Source organism: Manacus candei, unplaced genomic scaffold, assembly GCF_025592945.1.
Source record: "Manacus candei isolate 608988 ecotype Guabito, Panama unplaced genomic scaffold, ASM2559294v1 h1tg000009l, whole genome shotgun sequence".
Taxonomy (NCBI): Eukaryota; Metazoa; Chordata; class Aves; order Passeriformes; family Pipridae; genus Manacus; species Manacus candei.
In genome coordinates, this window is record NW_026138057.1 from 8,592,823 (window position 1) to 8,611,746 (window position 18,924).

The 18,924-nt window shown below is 51.5% G+C and overlaps 1 protein-coding gene and 1 long non-coding RNA gene across 17 annotated transcripts; one reads left to right on the forward strand and one right to left on the reverse strand.

The window, feature by feature from the left end:
* Positions 1 to 5,136: 5,136 nt before the first annotated feature.
* LOC127465894 (uncharacterized) lies at positions 5,137 to 18,580 on the forward strand. Of its 16 annotated transcripts, XM_051776430.1 has the most exons (10): positions 5,137 to 5,451; positions 5,976 to 6,135; positions 7,517 to 7,606; positions 8,177 to 8,301; positions 8,623 to 8,674; positions 9,004 to 9,081; positions 10,033 to 10,120; positions 10,539 to 10,716; positions 13,423 to 13,560; positions 13,652 to 13,810. In XM_051776430.1, the coding sequence occupies exons 2-10, from the start codon at positions 6,132 to 6,134 to the stop codon at positions 13,694 to 13,696; spliced, it is 798 nt and encodes a 265-aa protein (XP_051632390.1). In that variant the 5' UTR covers positions 5,137 to 5,451; positions 5,976 to 6,131; the 3' UTR covers positions 13,697 to 13,810. The 16 variants fall into 16 exon arrangements, 1 of the variants encoding a protein (XP_051632390.1); XR_007902476.1 differs by lacking the exons at positions 8,623 to 8,674; positions 9,004 to 9,081; positions 10,033 to 10,120; ... (1 more) ...; positions 13,423 to 13,560; positions 13,652 to 13,810 and adding exons at positions 12,128 to 12,257; positions 13,827 to 13,958; positions 14,487 to 14,611; positions 14,933 to 15,062; positions 16,975 to 18,579 and having other exon boundaries at positions 5,976 to 6,209; XR_007902479.1 differs by lacking the exons at positions 8,623 to 8,674; positions 9,004 to 9,081; positions 10,033 to 10,120; positions 10,539 to 10,716 and adding an exon at positions 12,128 to 12,257 and having other exon boundaries at positions 5,976 to 6,209; positions 13,652 to 13,807.
* LOC127465948 (uncharacterized) lies at positions 8,555 to 12,560 on the reverse strand. Its single transcript, XR_007902490.1, has 3 exons — positions 12,476 to 12,560; positions 9,004 to 9,299; positions 8,555 to 8,674 (listed from the first exon to the last, which is right to left on the reverse strand). It is a non-coding gene; the product is annotated as an uncharacterized LOC127465948 (long non-coding RNA).
* Positions 18,581 to 18,924: the final 344 nt, after the last annotated feature.

Here is an 18,924-nt window from a genome sequence, read left to right on the forward strand (position 1 = left end):
CCTCTGCTTTATGACAGATTTTGCTTTTGTGAGCTTTTTGTTTTGTTTATTTTTTCCTTTGCTGGTTACAAAATCAATGTTGTTCCTTCTGGTGCCTCCAGCTTAAGTGCTTTTCTCCAGCTCCTGACAGGTCTCCTGGCCACCCACTCTCTCCTCTCCTCTCCTCTCCTCTCCCCCTTGGTGTTAACCTGCTGATGGTGGGATTTATTTTTTTCCTCTGAGTCTGGTGTTCTGGATTTGCAGCGCTGTCCTGTCACTGTTTGTTTCCTTAGGTGCCAAGCAGTTGCAAAAAAAATCAGCACTTAACAGAGTAATTAATTATTTGTGTCATTAAGCTGCCCAGGCAGGGATCAGTTGGTCATTAACTTATTTCCCTTCTTAGATGATTCGCTTTTGTGCTCTTCTCTTGGTTTTAATTTCTCATGTTAATATCCATAAATGCTGATTGTAATCTTTATTTTCAGTCATTCCCACTTTACATTTTCCTCTTTTAAGTGAGGAATCACAGCTGACCTTGGCTTTTTTGCCTTTGGGCTGACTTTTTAATATCCTAAGGGTGTCATATACTGTTTTGTTGGGAGTTGGGAGGGGAGAAATACAAATCAGAGTAATAAATTAGTGCTGCTGCCAGACTGGTAATTCCTGGGAGTAGGACCTAAAGCCCTAGATGATAAATCCTTAAATTATCCTTAGGGTTTAAGAGCTGGGACCCAAGTCCCTTTCCTTTTGGTGGCACAGAGAGGCCTTGGGCAACACGGAGCATTGCTCTGTGGGTTTTAGATACAGAAGTATCTAAAAGTTCTACCTCTTATTTCTAGATGCCAGGCTTTCTGTAAAAAATGTATTGTACCATATATAATGTGATTTTTACAGAAAAACAAACCCACCACACCACAGTCTCCAGGACGTGGCACAGGGCTGGATCGGTTCCATTAACACCTTCTGCTCCGAAGCATCTGGCTGTTTTAGGGTTATGTTGGTTTTATGGGGTTTATTTTTTATGAGTAATCTTTGCTGTGAAGGAGACGGGATGTGATCTGCATCCTCCTGCATCCCACACCATCATCTGTGGAATTTACCCGAAATCTTGGCTACTCAGCTTCTCAGCCCCAGACCCGGCAATGCAGCAGGACAAGCAGGCCAGGCAGGGGCATCCCAGGATTTTGGGGTGGAACCAAGTGAGCAATCACCTCAGGGGAGGATTTTCTCTCCATAGTGTGTTTATACTGGTGTGTGCATCTAAACAAGCCTTTGGGAAACTGGGTTTCACCAGGACATGAGGGAACACACTAAAAGCTTCGTCCAAAAATTAAAATAAGAAGAAAGAATCCCCGAGCTGTCCAGGTGAATTCCCTGATGGAGACAACCCCACTGCAGAGGAAGGGCATGTGCTGCCGCTTGGTCCTTGTGAAACCAAAGTTCCTGTTGGTGAAGTCGAGAGGATTTTCTGATGGTGCTGAGACCTTAAATGCCAAATTTTAGCATCTGCTCCCACAAAGGAGCCGTCACCTCCGTACATCCCCCGCTCACTCTCAAGGGGTCTTCGCTTCCATTTCCATGAAAGCTGTGTTGTATGTCACAGGAATGCAGCTGAAACCTGCTCTGAAAAGGCTGGAGAGACACGGGAAAAGGCCTGAAGAGGAGCAGCTCAATCCAAATTGGGTATTTCGTAGGAAAAGCCTGGGTGGGCGCTTCAGGGAATAGGTGTGGAGGCTGACCCAAAGCCCTCTGAGATCAGAGTCGGCCGTCAACAACGACCCTCCCCTCACAAATCCAAGGTCCCAGCTCCCGGTGGGACCCCTGACGGCCACCAGCCACAGCCAGCTTTGTCCCAGCTCCGGGAACACGGTGGCCACCAGCCTCTGGCCTGCTGATACACCTTTGTGTTTGTATTTTTATTTTGAATCAACAGCACTTTCAGCTACTTTTATTATTGTTTTTAATTCTCCTAAGTCTGTATTTGCTTTGGAGGAGAGAATGAAAACTTGGGATGAAATGAAGTGGATCAGGATGGTGGAACAAAAAGGAAAAAAGCAGAAAACATTTCAAATATTATTAAAGTGGGGTTTTTTTCCAGTAATATAAAACATGAAATTCCTTATAACATTATAGTATTTTACAGTTTTATGAAGCTTTCTATTGTGACTTTTATGGAATAATCAAAAGATGAAGATGATGAGATATTTTAGCATTTATATTTTTCAAAATTAAATGTCTACTGAAAATAAAGTAACTTTATGCATTTATGGGAGAGTTCATGTCCATTTTCGCTCCTCATGTGTCGAGTCTTGTCTGATTGAATTGAGATCTGAGGATCACTGTGGTGGGATGGGGGAGTGGCTGGAAATTTGGAAGCAGGCGTCATTGGTTGGCCTGGATTGCCAAGGAGCAGCATGGAGATGAGCCCACTGGTGCCAGGGGGCTCACCTCCTTCAGGAAGCAGGCGGTGGGTGCAGGGGAGATGCAGCACGTGGAGACCATGGAGAGGAAGGTCCTGGTGGAGCCCAGGAGCACAGGCAGGGGCGCCTGGCTGTAGCTGCTGGCGTACTCGTACAGATACCTGCGGCAGGGGCGGGATGAGGAGAGCCGGCACACCGGCATCGGGAGCAGGAGCTGCGGGATTTAGGGGCGTTGGGGCTGCCCGGGGATGGGAGCCCTCTCCAGCTACCGGGAACGGCGAGTCCCCACTGCAGGACTTGAGCGACAGGGCCGAGGACTGCGGCAGGGACAAGTGGTTATGGCCACCCACGACACACTGTCTCATCCCAGCCGTGGTTTGGGGTCCATCCCCCGCTTTTGGGTCGCGCCCCGGGGCTGCAGTCCCGGCCGTGCCCACCGGGGATCACCGCTCTCCCGTGCCGCGGCACAGCCCCGGCTCCCCCGGCCCGAGCGGGACCGTGTCCCGTTCCCTGGGGGGGTCCCAGCCCCGCTATGGCCGCAGCGGTCCCGATCCCAGCCCCAATCCCACCTCGGTCCTCCCGCCGCGGGGCCCCCACTCCCCACTCGCCTGCCGGGCGAGAGGCGGCACTGGCCGGGACCTGCAGCGGGCACGGGCGGGACCGGGAACGAGCCCCGGGAACAAACCCCCGAGCACGGACCCCCGGGAACGAGCCCCTGGACTTAAGAGTAAGGGGTTTGAAACCCTCAAAAGCTCAGTGATGACAGAACAGTGTCACTGCCTTTATCAGCTCATCTCGAAATTCAACATGTCACAAGAAGCTGTGCAGAAATACCCATCTCAACAAAGATCTCCCAGAGCAGTTCGAATCCAAGCGTGCTTCACTTCAGCTGTGCACAAGCACCACCACCTTCCTTTGGGGAACGTGCTGGTTCCTGCTCACGAGGAGGCTGATCCATCAGACTTACTGCCTGAGGTACAAAACACTCTCCAGAGTAATCACCCCAACAACTGGATCAGATAGAAACACATCCTTAGAAATAACAATTGCGATGCCAAGGTTTCGTGTTTTAATCTCTCTGTCTCTCCCTCCAGAGTTCTCCTGGGAATGTAGGGATGGTGTTTAAGAGCAGCATAAGGAGAACTGACAGTCCCTGTTCCACACTTTCCAGGATAGCAACACTGCCAAACTGAGCTTGTAACATAGACACTCTCAGGATAATTTGTATCTCTCATTAAATGCTAATTCTTCATTAGAAGAATCAGGAGAGAGAGGCTGATTTAACACCTAGAGGGATTCGTGGGCTGCAATGAGGACACTGAACACAAGCCTGGTGCTCCTGAAAAGGGCAGGTATTGACCTGACAAGTGCCTCAGATCGATCTGTGACAAGAAGTGGGAGGTGGAGTTGGTACCAGAGTCGCTGTCCCTTCACACACAGTTAGTCATTGGCCTGCAGAAAAGAAGGGGGTTCCTGCCTGCTGCTCTCCCCTGGCACTGCCCCGTTCCCTGGGAAAGTGCAGCTCTTGTCACTGCAGTGTAAAGGTGGGGAAAAGGCAGCGAGAGAAAGGCAGCCCAGCTTGGGGGGTGAGCCTCCCTTCCTTCAGCTGCTGGGAAACGTGGCCAGGGGTCCCTCAGAGGCACTCCAGCTGAGGAGCTGCACCACTGCCAGAGGGACTTGGCAGTGACGGGGCAAGGGCAGCTCCTAAAATGCCCAGCTGGAGGAACGAGCCGCCCAGGCCTCCGCACCGAGCCCCGTACAGGGCGTTTGGGCTGCTGGGGAATGGCCCAGCAGGGAGGTTCTGCTCCTGCCAGCCCAGCTGTTGCTTCCAACCGCAGAGGAGGGGAAGGTATTTTGTCAGGACAGTCGCTCATGGAATGGGTTGCCTGGGGAGGTTGTTGTATCCCCATCCGTGGAATGTTTCCAAACATGACTGGATCCCTCCCTGAGCAGCCCGGTGCGATCCCATTGGTGACTGTGGCCTGAGCAGGAGGTCAGACTTCGAGACCTTCAACTGTCTCTTCTGACCCAGATTCCTCTACAGTCCTGCAGCACTTCTGGCTTCCTACAGTCCATGAGACCTGTTGGTTCCACAGTCTGCAGAGAAGCTCCTTTGCCCAGCAGGCAGTCCTGGAATGCCCAGACATCCATGGCAGAGATTCCCAGAGCTGCCATGTGCCCCAGCTGTCCCTGAGCCCCAGCTTTGGCCTCGGCACTGAAACGCTGCCAGGACCTGTCCCTGCTGTGCAGGACACGGTGTCACACAGCACACACGGCCACTGGGTCCCGCCAGCTCCTGCAGCCTGTGCTTCCTGATTGCCGGGGATTTTAGGGGCCACCCGTCTCCGGGGATGGGCAGGGAAACAGAGATTTCCTGCGACTGGGAACAACGCAGGGCCTTGCCAAGGCAAGAAAATGGCCTGGGGTTCAGGTGCCCGTGTGCAATTCCATGTGCAGGGTGTCTCCCCCAGCAGCAGGTTCCTGTCCCCAGTTCCCGATCTCCCGAAGCGGAGCGGGCGGGGCGGGGCCGCGGGGACAGGCGGGCTGGGATTGGGCGGCGGCGCTCGAGTGCTGATTGGGCAGCGCTGCCGGCCCGCGGTATAAAGGGCCGGCGGGGCGGGTGCGGTCGGTTGTGTGTGAGGGCTGCGGAGGGGAGAGCGCCTTGGCCGCTGGGTTTGTGCACCGGGGGAGCCGGGGCGCGTTTAGGGGCGCGTTGTGCTGGGCAGCAAGGGCCGGGTAAAGCCCTTCCCTGCCGGGTGACCCTGGGGGAGCCGTGGCAGGACTGCGGGGCTGGTGCTCTCTGGGTGTCTCAAGTTTTGCTTTGGAATTCCAACCCCTTTCCCTGTGCAGGGAGGCAAAGACTGCTTCAGCTTGGTTTTTTTTGGTGCTGCATTAATGCTTTTTGCTCGTTCTGTGTCAGTTTGCAGCCTGGCTCGTGGTTTCCCCTGGTGCTGGGGAGTGGAGGCGAGTTGTGCTTCCTGCCGGGAGAGAGAAGGGCCTTGGGAAGCTGCTCCATGAGCCACAGCTGTGCCGAGCCCGGCAGTCTGTCCAGGTAAGAGCAGGGCTTCTACTGCCAGTGAGGAGCTGGGTTCTGCTGCTGAAACATGCCCATGCCTTGAAATGCAAGGACAGGCAGGAGCTGGGAGGGACCCTGAGCACATTTGAAAAGCCCTTGACTGTGGGCGAAGTGTCCAGGAGAAATGATTCCTTTTTTTGCAGGGAGGCAGTTTGTGAGGACAGGGGGGTTGCTGTGCTTTCCAGCAAAACTACTCTCCTTGGGATGTGCAGGGTGAGAAAATGTTGGCCCCGTGTGGGCTGGAGCAAAGGTGTGTGGGTGCCTGTGTGTGACAGCCGTGGGTGTGCTGGAAGGGGGTTCTGGTGCCATTGGAGCTGCCAGGGAGCCAAAAGGGGCACAGTTGTCTGAAAAAGGTGAAAGCTCTGTTGGCCTCTGTTGACACCTGCCCCAAAGGAGCTGCAAATTTTGCCCCTCTTGGTTGCAGGCTTCCCAAAGCTCCCAGGAAAGGAAGTTTTAGATTCCAACTCCCCTTTCTGCTAAAGGTTTCCTTGCTCTCTCAGCAGGATGTCGAGTGCCACCATGTCCCCGAGGTCACCCTTTCTGCTGTTGGGAGAGCATGAGGTGGATGGAGAGGATCCCCAGCCATCTGCAGGCAAAAGGGACTGGCACAACTGCCATTTTTCTCCAGCTCTCTTAAGGTGGACTTTCAGGGTACCATGGGTAATGTGCCAGCTCTCCTGCTGGAGTGTTTGTCTTCTGCTATATTTGAACATAAGGGGTAAAACTAAAGTCAGGTGTGTTCTGGAGTATGTTACACTTGTGCAAAGCTCCTTCCCTTTCTGTTCTGGAAAGCACAGTCTGGGGTTCCTGGGCACTTCCTATTAAATGATTCCATGAAAATAATTTTGTACTGAAAGGAGAAAGGAGCTGTCTGTTTGAGATCAGATGTCACTGATAAAAGCTTTATGTTTTTTCACTCAGTAAGCTTTTAAAATATCTCATAGTGTGTAGGAATGCCTGGCTTCTAAAACTCACCAACTGAGTCTTAAGAAGTTTCTTTGAAGAGCTGTTTTCAGGCAGCAGAATTGGCCCTGCAGGAGGGACTCTGTGCCTGCTCTCCCGTGGCTCCAAGGGATCTCTGGGCCTTCACGCCGGCACCGAGATTTTCTCGGGAAGGGCCTCAGATCCCCGGACCAGTCTGGGACACAGGCAAGATCCCCCTGCATTTTGGGACCAAATTGGGCCCCCTGGAGGGACAGTGCTGTTGGTGCCCCCCGGGTTGGGGCACCCCGAGGACTCCAGCGCGCACCGAAAGGATTATTCGGGGAGATCCTCGGGGTGTCTGGCCCTGGGGAGCTCAAAGCAAGGTCCCTGCAGTGGATTCAGGCATTGCTGAGAGTATCCCAGGTGTAGCTGTCCATGCTAGACAGGTCAGACACAGGTCCAACTTCCTCAGTCCTTAACTCAATCGAGGGAGAATTCAGGACTGGCTCTGTTAAGGTGATTGGTGTGACAGGGATTAAATTGGGAAAACATTGGGGAATTCTTCAGTTTGTCTCTTTGCCAAACTCAGCCAAATCTCTGCTAGGAAGAGATTGAGTGGAAAAGTTGAGGCAGAAATGAAATTGAAAACTGGGGATATTGAAACAGTAATTGCTGGAACTAAATGTGTCAAAGCAGCAGCTCTTGTTGTGCAGGGAATAACTCCTGTCAGCAGCAAGGTCCCGACTGAAGTGGCAGCTGCAGTTGTTCCTGTGGTGTGGGCCACTGGAGTTCCAGGAGAGTGGAAGAGGGCAGAACCTGTAGGTATTACCCCTGATGTGGGATCTATATGGGTAAGGCAAACCCAGTATCCTTTAAAATCAGAATGCCAGCTTGGATTGGTTGCAGTAACAGCTAAATTGGCTCATCCTGGTTTGCTTGTAGGACGTGAATGCAAGAACCTGCCAAGAAAAGCAATGGTCAAGATGATTGATGAGTGCAGGACCTGAGAGAACCACCTTGAATGACAATCTCGAGGAGTTTCCAGTATTGGATTTAAAAGATGGCCTTTGCTGCATCTCCTTGATCAAAGAAAGCCAAGAAACCTTTGCCTTTGAAGGAGAAAGTCTGGAAAGGGGAAAGGAAGAAGAGAAGCCGCCTGACTTCTCCCTTAGCCCCAGACAGCCCATGAACTGCCTTCCTGGGAATGGTAGGATGGGGTGGACTCTGGATTGCTCCCTCTGGATTTGTGCTAAGACTATTATGCCAACTTTTCCAACAACCTGTAAGCATTTGCTGCCTTAGATAAATGGTGCAAGGGCAGCCTTTAAGCAGCTAAAGCATTCCCTGAGGAGAGCTCTGGGTCTGCCAGATTTCTCAGAACTGTTGGGAAGCATCTTTGCTCGGGAGGGCAAACAAAGGACAAGGTGTGCAGTGACCCCCCAACAAGGGACTTTGAGTTAATGGCATCCCTGCAAGTGAACTTTGTGGGCTGTTCCCCCTGTAGGGCAGGTGATAGTCCCAGCTAGAGTGATGGGAAAAATGGTTAAAAGGGAGCCCCAAAAGCCGGAAATCCTCCTGGAGGCTCTTGGCCAACAGAGTTTGCTGAGTTGCCCCTGAAAGAAGGATAGTGACAGCTTTTGAGTGCTAGTAGATGCTTTTAATAGATAGCCTCGAGTGTGTCCTTGTTGCACCAGTAGGCCTTGTCCAAATCCCCATATTCCAGGAGATACACCTATTAAAGTTTCAGATGATCTCCATAATCCTTTGTTGGCTTGAGGCTCTCCCCTCAGGAAGTCCAGGAACTCCTGGTGCCGCCTGGGCCGATGGATTGGACGCCCCAGCCCCTCCGTTCCTGCCCAGCCACTGGGTCCGTGTCCAGTGGTGGCACTGCCAGCCCTGCAGGTGAAGTGGGAAGGGCCTTTCCAGGTCTTGTGGGTCACATCTATAGTAGCCAAAGTTGCAGAAAAAGGATGTTGAGTCTCTTCTTCTTGAGTTCAGAAAGCTCCTTTTGGTTGGTGAGCAGAACAAAGTGGATCCTTCAGAGTTCCCATCCGTGTTTGTGTCTCAGCCTGTGTTATGATTCAGGGCTGTAGCTGCTGTTGTCACTGAGGAGTCAAACTCTGCTTTAAATAACGAGACACCGGCCTAATGGCCAAGTGTCAGGAAAAAAGTGGGAATGATATGTGAGTGTTGAGATGTAACAAGAGCTAATCCTTTTTGCAGTGGGATGTAGCCTGGAAACTGCACAGAGCTGAGCCAAGGGATTTAAAGGGACCTGTAAGGAATTGGCTATAGAGCAGGACTTGCCTGGGCCGTGAGAAAATCTGAGGTAGGGAAGCTACAGTGTCTTTGTGCCTGCTAGTTGGCTGGTAAACAGGTTGTTGTGATTAGCAAAACAAAGGCAACTGAGAGCCACCTGTGTCAACACAAGAAAGGACTAAGAGGCGGAATCAACATTTAAGCCAGAGCCAATAGTGAGCTTAGCTTTTGCAATATGTATGAGCTAATTATAAAGCATATATTAAGCTGTTAGCAATGATCAATAAACGAAGGTTGCTGATTCTCATATTGAGTGTCACTTTCTTCCCTCGTCGTGACAGGGACCAACCAAGGGAGGTGAAGAAAGAAGGAAGAAGGGAAGTGAGGCAGCAGCCAAGCAGCACCAAGTGCCTGTGTCAGCAGGTGAGTTATCTTGAAATTCCTAAGGCAGGCACTGAGAACTTTGAGGGCTCCAGACAGAGCAGAGCTGTGAAGGCCCTCGGTGAAGCCCCTTGGAAACCTTCTAAGGGTAGGTGTGTATGGTAGTAAGTGTTGGAAAATGCCCTGAATGTGGAACAGGAATGTAGAGAACAAAAATGAATCCTCCTGTAATGCTGCCATATCAGCTGCAGTGGAGATACCTGTGTGTGCCCTTTGGGAGCTGATTGCCAGGACACCTGGTGGGCTGGAATGATTCAAGAGCATAGGAATAAAAGGTTACCTGGCTTCTAAAATTCATCAATTGAGTCTCAGAGGTTCTTGTAAGAAATTTTAGGTAACACCTGAACTTTTGTGTGTACTTCTGAGTTCAGTTGGAAAGAGATTGTCCAGGGAAGAGAAATCTTGCTCAGTGCAAGAAGTTGCCCTTGGTGAACTTCCTATCTGAGCTGATGCCCTTGGCAGGAGAAGTGCTCAGCAAGGAGGCTCTTTGCTCCTAGGCAGGAAGAAAGGTCAGTGCCCTTCTCCCCAAGGCCCAGCCCAGCAGGGCTGGCAGGAGCTGCTGGTGTGGCTGCTCTTTGGGTTCTCAGCTGTGGTTGTGGGGTGGTGACCTCGTGTTCCTCCCTGTGCTCCAGGGCAGCCAAAAGCCCCAGCACAGCCCCTGGGCCTTTCTGGGAGCCTGAGCTATTGTAGTACTGGGGATGGGGGTTTGGGTTTTTGTTTCCCTAAAAGCAGAACCATTGAGGGGGATCTCTTATTTCACAGTTGTTGTTGTTTTGATATCTTAATGAGTTACAACTTGAGAAGAAAACCTTGTGTAACTTAGCAACTGACTTGCACTGGTTCCACTGAAAGTGCCAAGGAGTTGTAGTGTCCACTGGATTGTTTGTATTGAAGCAGTGTGGTGTTTACAGAGGGATAATAAACTTCTGTCAGCAGCAAGGTCCCCACTGAAGTGGCAGCTGCAGTTGTTCCTGTGGTGTGGGCCAGTGGAATTCCAAGAAAATGGCCAAGGACAGAACCTGTAAGAATTACCCCTAAGCCAGAGTCTCTCCTGGTAAGGCAAACCAAGTATCCTTTAAAATTAGGAAGCTAAGCTGGATTGGTTCTAGTAAGAGCTAAATTTGCTGCTGATGGTTTGATAGTAGAATGTGAATGCAAGGACCTGTAAAGAAAGGAAATGGGCAAGATGATTGATTGCTGGGAGCAGGGGCTGGCAGACAGTGGCACTGGATGTTTGGTTGTGGTTGGGAATGAGCAGCTTGACCTCCCCAGGGTTGTCTGTGCTGGGGGTGGGTTTGGGTCCTGTGTGGCCACAGGTGTGTGCAGCAGCTGGAGCCTGGGCAGGTTTGGGGGTTGTGGTGTGCCAGGCTCCTGAGTGTGTTGTCCCTGTTTCCTTGGAGTGTCCCAGTGTCCCTGCTTGGCTGTTTGTTGCCCTGCAGGCAGAAGAGCCCAGGGCTGAGATGGCTGAGTGTTGGTGTGACCCAGAGTGGGTGTCCCTGCCCTCGGGACAGTCCCCAGAGCTGCCTTTGGCATCCCCTGCTGAAGGGTGGGAGCTGCCCAGAGCCAGCAGCATCCAGCTGGAGGATCCAGGAGGATGCAGCTCTGTTTTCCTGGGAGGTAAGAGGTGGGGGTGCAGGAGCTGGCAGGGGTGTTTTGCAGGCAGAGGGAGGGCAGGAGCAGGAGAATTGCAGGTGCAGCAGCTGTGTCAGTGCTGGATGGAGTCAGGCTGGGAAAGGGCCCTGAGTGTCAGGGCAGGGGAGAGCCCAGGGTGGCCCTGGGAGCCCTGGGGCTGTGAACAAGTGCAGTGGGCAAAGGAATGGGCACTGGAGAGCTGGGCAAACAGCTGGAGGAGTTGCAAGGAGAACCAGGAGACTGGAATCCAGGAGCAGCAGCTCCCTGTGTGTGTGTAGAACCAGGTGTACTGCAGCCCTGAGTGAGGTGGGAAATGAACCTCAGGAGGCTGGGAACGAGTCCCACAAACTGGTTAAAGTGGGATGGACTCTTCCCAAGTGTCTGAAAAGCTGTTCTTCAGTGTTGCTTTATCAACTGAAAATTGGAGTGATTGTTGAGGTGTTGGCAGTTGTTTTCCTGTGTTTTTGGTGAGGTGTTGACTCAGTACCTTTCTTGGAGCTACTGTTGGATGGAGAGGTGCCCCAATTCACCTGTAAGGTCCTGGTTTTCTTCCCTGCTTCTCCCAGCTTGTCCAGGAGACGGAATTCCAGTGCTACAGTCTAGATGGGTCGTGGTGCTCCCAAAAGGAGCCTTTGTGCCTTCAGGACAAGTTTTGGTGCCACTGGAGCTGCTGGGAGAAGCATAAGGTTGGCAGTGAGAGGCCTGGAATGATGTTGCTGTGTCACAGAAGAAATGAGCAGTGATGGTACAATGGACTATTTTCTCTTGAAAGTAACTGTAAGAGCTGCAGGAGTGCCAGGTGTGTGTTCCAGTCCCCAGCATTTGGTTTGCACATGTCCTGGTCAGACACAGGTCCAACTTCCTCAGTCCTTAACCCAATTGAGGGAGAATTAAGGACTGGCAGTGTTAAGGTGATTGGTGTGACAGGGGTTAAACTGGGGAAACACTGGGGAATTCCTCAGTTTGTCTCTTTGCCAATCTCACCCAAACCTCTGCTTGGAAGAGATTGAGTAGAAAACTTGAGGCAGAAATGAAATGGAAAACTGGGGATATTGAAACTGCCAGCCCTGCAGGTGAAGTGGGAAGGGCCTTTCCAGGTCTTGTGGGTCACATCTATAGTAGCCGAAGTTGCAGAAAAAGGATGTTGAGTCTCTTCTTCTTGAGTTCAGAAAGCTCCTTTTGGTTGGTGAGCAGAACATAGTGGATCCTTCACAGTTCCCATCCATGTTTGTGTCTCAGCCTGTGTTATGATTCAGGGCTGTAGCTGTTGTTGTCACTGAGGAAGTCAAACTCTGCTTTAAATCATGAGACACTGGCCTAATGGCCAAGTGTCAGGAAAAAAAGTGGGAATGATATGTGAGTGTTGAGATGTAACAAGAGCTAATCCTTTTTCCAGTGGGATTTAGCCTGGAAACTGCACAGAGCTGAGCCAAGGGATTGAAAGGGACTAACCAATGGAGGTGAAGAAAGAAGGAAGAAGGGAAGTGAGGCAGCAGCCAAGCAGCACCAAGTGCCTGTGTAAGCAGGTGAGTTGTGTTGAGGTTCCTAAGGCAGGCACTGAGGACTTTGAGGGCTCCAGACAGAGCAGAGCTGTGAAGGCCCTCGGTGAAGCCCCTTGGAAACCTTCTAAGGGTAGGTGTGTATGGTAGTAAGTGTTGGAAAATGTCCTGAGTGGGGATTAGGAATGCAGGGAAGGAAAATGAATCCTCCTGTAATGCTGCCATATCAGCTGCAGTGGAGACACCTGTGTGTGCCCTTTGGGAGCTGATTGCCAGGACACCTGGCGGGGTGGAATGATTCAAGAGCATAGGAATAAAAGGTTACCTGGCTTCTAAACCTCTCCAACTGAGTCTTAGAGGCCTCTTTGAAGAGCTGTTTTCAGGCAGCAGAATTGGCCCTGCAGGAGGGACTCTGTGCCTGCTCTCCCGTGGCTCCAAGGGATCTCTGGGCCTTCACGCCGGCACCGAGATTTTCTCGGGAAGGGCCTCAGATCCCCGGAGCAGTCTGGGACACAGGCAAGATCCCCCTGCATTTTGGGACCAAATTGGGCCCCCTGGAGGGACAGTGCTGTTGGTGCCCCCCGGGTTGGGGCACCCCGAGGACTCCAGTGCGCACCGAAAGGATTATTCGGGGAGATCCTCGGGGTGCCCGGCCCTGGGGAGCTCAAAGCAAGGTCCCTGCAATGGATTCAGGCATTGCTGAGAGTATCCCAGGTGTAGCTGTCCATGCTAGACATGGAGCTCTCTAATGGACTGTAATTGGGTTCTAAAAGTGGTGCTCCAACTGCAAAGGAAGTGTGGGATTGGGATTAAGAAATGAGCAGTGATGGTCCAATTGGCTGTTTTCTCTTGAATGTAATGGTAAGAGCTGCAGGAGTGCCAGGTGTGTGTTCCAGTCCCCAGCATTTGGTTTGCACATGTCCTGGTCAGACACAGGTCCAACTTCCTCAGTCCCTAACCCAATCGAGGGTGAATTAAGGACTGGCAGTGTTAAGGTGAGTGGTGTGACAGGGGTTAAATTGGGAAAACATTGGGTGGTTCCTGAGTTTGTCTGTTTGCCAAACTCAGCCAAACCTGTGCTAGGAAGAGATTGAGTGGAAAAGTTGAGGCAGAAATGAAATGGAAAACTGGGGATATTGAAACTGTAATTGCTGGAACTAAATGTGTCAAAGCAGCAGCTCTTGTTGTGCAGGGAATAACTCCTGTCAGCAGCAAGGTCCCGACTGAAGTGGCAGCTGCAGTTGTTCCTGTGGTGTGGGCCAGTGGAGTTCCAGGAGAGTGGAAGAGGGCAGAACCTGTAGGTATTACCCCTGATGTGGGATCTATATGGGTAAGGCAAAGCCAGTGTCCTCTAAAATGAGAATGCCAGCTTGGATTGGTTGCAGTAACAGCTAAATTGGCTCATCCTGGTTTGCTTGTAGGATGTGAATGCAAGAACCTGCCAAGAAAAGCAATGGCCAAGATGATTGATGAGTGCAGGACCTGAGAGAACCACCTTGAATGACAATCTCGAGGAGTTTCCAGTATTGGATTTAAAAGATGGCCTTTGCTGCCTCTCCTTGATCAAGGAAAGCCAAGAAACCTTTGCCTTTGAAGGAGAAAATCTGGAAATGGGAAAGGAAGAAGAGAAGCCACCTGACTCCTCCCTGAGCCCCAGACAGCCCATGAACTGCCTTCTTGGGAATGGTAGGACGGGGTGGACTCTGGATTGCTCCCTCTGGGTGTGTGGTAAGACTGTTATACCAGCTTTTCCAACAGCCTGTAAGCATTTGCTGCCTTGGCTAGATGGTGCAAGGGCAGCCTTTAAGCAGCTAAAGCATTCCCTGAGGAGAGCTCTGGGTGTGCCAGATCTCTCAGAACTGTTGGAAGCATCTTTGCTGGGGAGGGCAAACAAAGGACAAGGTGTGCAGTGACCCCCCTGAGAAGGGACTTTGTGTTAATGGCATCCCTGCAAGTGAACTTTGTGGGCTGTTCCCCCTGTAGGGCAGGTGATAGTCCCAGCTAGAGTGATGGGAAAAATGGTTAAAAGAGAGCCCCAAAAGCTGGAAATCCTCCTGGAGGCTCTTGGCCAACAGAGTTTCCTGAGTTGCCCCTGAAAGAAGGATAGTGACAGCTTTTGAGTGCTGGTAGATGCTTTTAATAGATAGCCTTGAGTGTGTCCTTGTTGCACCAGTAGGCCTTGTCCAAGTCCCCATATTCCAGGAGATATACCTATTAAAGTTTAAAATGATCTTCATAATCCTTTGTTGGCTTGAGGCTCTCCCCTCAGGAAGTCCAGGAACTCCTGGTGCCGCCTGGGCCGATGGATTGGACGCCCCAGCCCCTCCGTTCCTGCCCAGCCACTGGGTCCGTGTCCAGTGGTGGCACTGCCAGCCCTGCAGGTGAAGTGGGAAGGGCCTTTGCAGGTCTTGTGGGTCACATTTATAGCAACTAAAGTTGCAGAAAAAGGATGTTGAGTCTCTTCTTCTTGAGTTCAGAAAGCTCCTTTTGGTTGGTGAGCAGAACAAAGTGGATCCTTAATAGTTCCCATCCGTGTTTGTGTCTCAGCCTGTGTTATGATTCAGGGCTGTAGCTGTTGTTGTCACTGAGGAGTCAAACTCTGCTTTAAATAATGAGACACTGGCCTAATGGCCAAGTGTCACGAAAAAAGTGGGAATGATATCTGCGTGTTGAGATGTAACAAGAGCTAATCCTTTTTGCAGTGGGATGTAGCCTGGAAACTGCACAGAGCTGAGCCAAGGGACTTAAAGGGACTAACCAAGGGAGGTGAAGAAAGAAGGAAGAAGGGAAGTGAGGCAGCAGCCAAGCAGCACCAAGTGCCTGTATCAGCAGGTGAGTTGTGTTGAGGTTCCTAAGGCAGGCACTGAGGACTTTGAGGGCTCCAGACAGAGCAGAGCTGCGAAGGCCCTCGGTGAAGCCCCTTGGAAACCTTCTAAGGGTAGGTGTGTGTGGTAATGACTGTTGGAAAATTTCCTGAGTAGGGATTAGGAATGCAGGGAAGGAAAATCAATCTTCCTGTAATGCTGCCATATCAGCTGCAGTGGAGATACCTGTGTGTGCCCTTTGGAAGCTGATTGCCAGGACACCCGGTGGGATGGGATCATGGCAGGGTGTTTGTAAGCAAGGAATGCCTGGCTTCTAAACCTCACCAGCTGAGTCTTAGAGGCTTCTTTGAAGAGCTGAGTTCAGGCAGCAGAATTGACCCTGCAGGAGGGACTCTGTGCCTGCTCTCCCGTGGCTCCAAGGGATCTCTGGGCCTTCACGCCGGCACCGAGATTTTCTCGGGAAGGGCCTCAGATCCCCGGAGCAGTCTGGGACACAGGCAAGATCCCCCTGCATTTTGGGACCAAATTGGGCCCCCTGGAGGGACAGTGCTGTTGGTGCCCCCCGGGTTGGGGCACCCCGAGGACTCCAGCGCGCACCGAAAGGATTATTCGGGGAGATCCTCAGGGTGCCCGGCCTTGGGGAGCTCAAAGCAAAGGAAGTGTGGGATTGGGATTAAGAAACAAGCAGTGATGGTACAATTGGCTGTTTTCTCTTGAATGTAATGGTAAGAGCTGCAGGAGTGCCAGGTGTGTGTTCTAGTCCCCAGCATTTGGTTTGCACATGTCCTGGTCAGACACAGGTCCAACTTCCTCAGTCCTTAACCCAATCAAGGGTGAATTAAGGACTGGCAGTGTTAAGGTGACTGGTGTGACAGGGGTTAAACTGGGAAAACATTGGGGAATTCCTCAGTTTCCCTCTTTGCCAAACTCAGCCAAACCTGTGCTAGGAAGAGATGGACTGGAGTCTCTGATCTCCTGAGTAGTTCTTCTGCATGATCTGGGAGCCTCTGGGATTAGACTGGACTGGGCAGACAAGGAGCAGTTTGTCCTGTGGAGTTGGGCTGGGTTTGTTCAGGATGCCTTGGGAGGCAGGGCTGGGGAGGCTCCTCTGTTGGCTGTAGTGGTGGAAGGTTGTAGCAGGAGGGATGGAGCCTTCGACCTTCTGCTCCCTCCGTGAGCCCCGACGGGACCGTGCCCTTGGCAATGGAGGGCCCCATTGCTGAGTCAGCGTTTCCGGGGGCCAGGAGGGATGGGATCAGGATGCCGAGCTCCACCCAGGGCCAGGGCTGCCAATGTTGTAACCATGGAAAGAACTGAAAGCAGAGTGAGATGGAGGCCAAGCTCCAGCAGAAGGATGGGTGAGAAAAGACCCTGGTCCTCAGGTGGAGCTTTGAATTCCCTGGAAAAATGGATCCTGTCAGACGGTACAGGCCCTCATGGGTGCTGGAGCAGAGGCCTCTAATTTATGGTCACCCTAAAAAGTTGCAATGGCAGCAAGTTTTGAGTGCAGGATGAGGTGGGAAACCAAGTGAAGTGGTCCAGAGAAAAGCTGAGCTTCAAATTGGTCCTGTGCCAGAGCAGCCTTGTGCAGTGCTTGTTGCTGTCCCTGAGTGTCCCATTGCAGTGGATATTTCCAAGGGCTGCCTTGTGCTGGGGAACACTGAGGGCAGTTCCCTTTCCCTGGGCACGTTTCCCCCCTCGAGGGTGGCTCCACAGTCCCACCCTCTGCCCTGGGAGTGTGGCAGAACACCTGGACCCACTGTCCTTGTCAGAGAGAGGACAAGGGATGGTTGGATGGGTGAGGGACTGGTTCAGGGAGTACAAGCACCATTAGAGTGAGTAGTGCAGCACGTGGAAAGAAAGGGGGGGAGTTAATCCAGACAGAATTCAAGCACCTCCCCAACCTGTGATATTTTTAGGAACTCAGTGGCGTTGTGGTCCCCAGGAAGTGTTGCCCAGGACTAGGCAAGTGACTTGAGGCTTTGTCACCCCCAGAGCAAGGTGGAAGCCCAGCAGTTTATTGGTTTGTTTGGCTTTTGGTGACAAGAAGGTCCTCCTTTGGGACCAATCCTTGGCCCGTGCCGTAAAGTCCCAGGACAGAAGTGTGAGTTTGAGTGGGAAATGAGCAGCCAGGAGGGTTGGAAACAGCTCAGGGAGCAATTCAACAGGCTCTGGACCTGTGGCCAATCCGAGCCAGAGAGGGGGAACTAAAGGTTCCTGCCAGTGCTAATGATGCCCCTTGGAGCCTCTGGCAGAAGTAGGGTAATGTAAGGGGGGAACTTTTGAATGAGATGATCAATGGAGCATAGAGGTGTGAGAAAGAAATCATATTAGGATGTGAAACCGGCTGGAGTCTGGTACAATGTAACTTGATGGCACAAGCTAATTGTAAGGTCCATTGTGCTTTTCAGCAAGTCAGCCTGATATCCCCTGTTCTGAGAGCTGAGTTCTTCCTTGGTTCTGCTACATATTGCCAGATAGATACCTCTCCTCTTGAAACACAAGGGTAGAGGTCACCCATAGGGGTGAGAAAGATGATGGTGAGAGGAAGATGATGTGGGCAGGGGTCGCTGGCCCCTTGCCATCCAAGTAGGGCAGGCCCAGACTGTTGCCATCAGGCAATGCTCAGGTGGGGTTTGGCTGCCATTCAGGCCTCCCCTTACACTGCGTCCTGGCCCTACGTGGTGTAATGTGGAGCTGATAAAAATGGGCTGTCAGGACTGCTGAGCTGAGCGATCCTCATCCTGCCACCGAGCCTGTGTTGCTCCGCGGGGACGCCCGCGAAGGGATGGGCACCGACCAGCTGCTGCAGATCCTGACAGCCCTGCCTGTCTGGGGGGGTGGGCAGAGTTTAGTGATGGGAAGCCACCGAGAAGGAAGACTTTAAATATCCTTTAGTGTTCCTTTAATACTCTTTATTTAGTATTCATAATATTTTTCCCTTTTATTTCCCCTTTTACTAACCAAATAGCGTGTTAATAGTGATCCATAATATTGTGTTAAGATCCTTTTTGGTATCCCTTTGACTCCCTTTTTACTAGTTAATATTATACTGTATTGAATGCTGTTCTTAGTATTTGTTTTAATGCCACATGCTAAGGTAGTTCATTTGTATCCTTTTTTTAACTTTTGATTCTCTTTGCTAAGTTTATTATTATTATTATTATTATTCTCACTGCAATAAAGATATTTTGTGTGTTTGAATGTTTGTGGCACTTGTCTTTATTCTGGGCATGTATCCCAACGAACTGTTACAGGTAGGAAGGAAGTGCCCTCAGGATTTGGGAATAGGAAGTTACTGGAAGCCAGCCCAAGATAGACCCTGTTGGAGAAGTGGCTCTGAGTACGTTATTGGGCTTTAGTGGGAACAACAAATGATAAGAGGGCCTGAAATCCCCCTAAGGCCTTGGGTAAAAAGCTCCTCCAGGGTGCACAGGCCAGGCCATGCTCAGGAAGGCAGCACCATGGAATGGAGATGGTGGATCCAAGCCAGAGCCAGAGCAGGGGTCGGGGCAGGAGCGAGGCCTTGGGAGGGAGTTGCCAACGGCCCTGTGGTTGAAGCAGCAAGTGTAGATCCCCTGGACAGTGAGCACAAATCACTGGGAAATGGGGAAAAACCCCAAAGCAAGTGCTGGGAGAAGAGAGGGAGCATGCATGGCTCACTGCTGGCTCAGCCACATCTGTCAGTGGGAAGCACTTTTGGAAAGCAGGAGCATCTAACCCGTGCCAGAGTCACGATGGGGGGAGGCAAAAGTAGTCCATGCCATAGTGTGTATATTGTAATACAAAGCAATAAGGGACAGAATGACTTAATGGGTACCAAGGAACTGCTGTGGAGGACCGTATTCACATCCTGGATTGCAAAAATT

What these genes read in the sequence shown, in the direction of transcription:
- LOC127465894 (XM_051776430.1), top strand. An exon ending in TGGCACTGCCAGCCCTGCAG is followed by an intron (nt 8,302 to 8,622) that starts GTGAAGTGGGAA and finishes TCCTTTTTGCAG; the next exon opens with TGGGATGTAGCCTGGAAACT. An exon ending in AATGGCCAAGGACAGAACCT is followed by an intron (nt 10,121 to 10,538) that starts GTAAGAATTACC and finishes GTTGCCCTGCAG; the next exon opens with GCAGAAGAGCCCAGGGCTGA.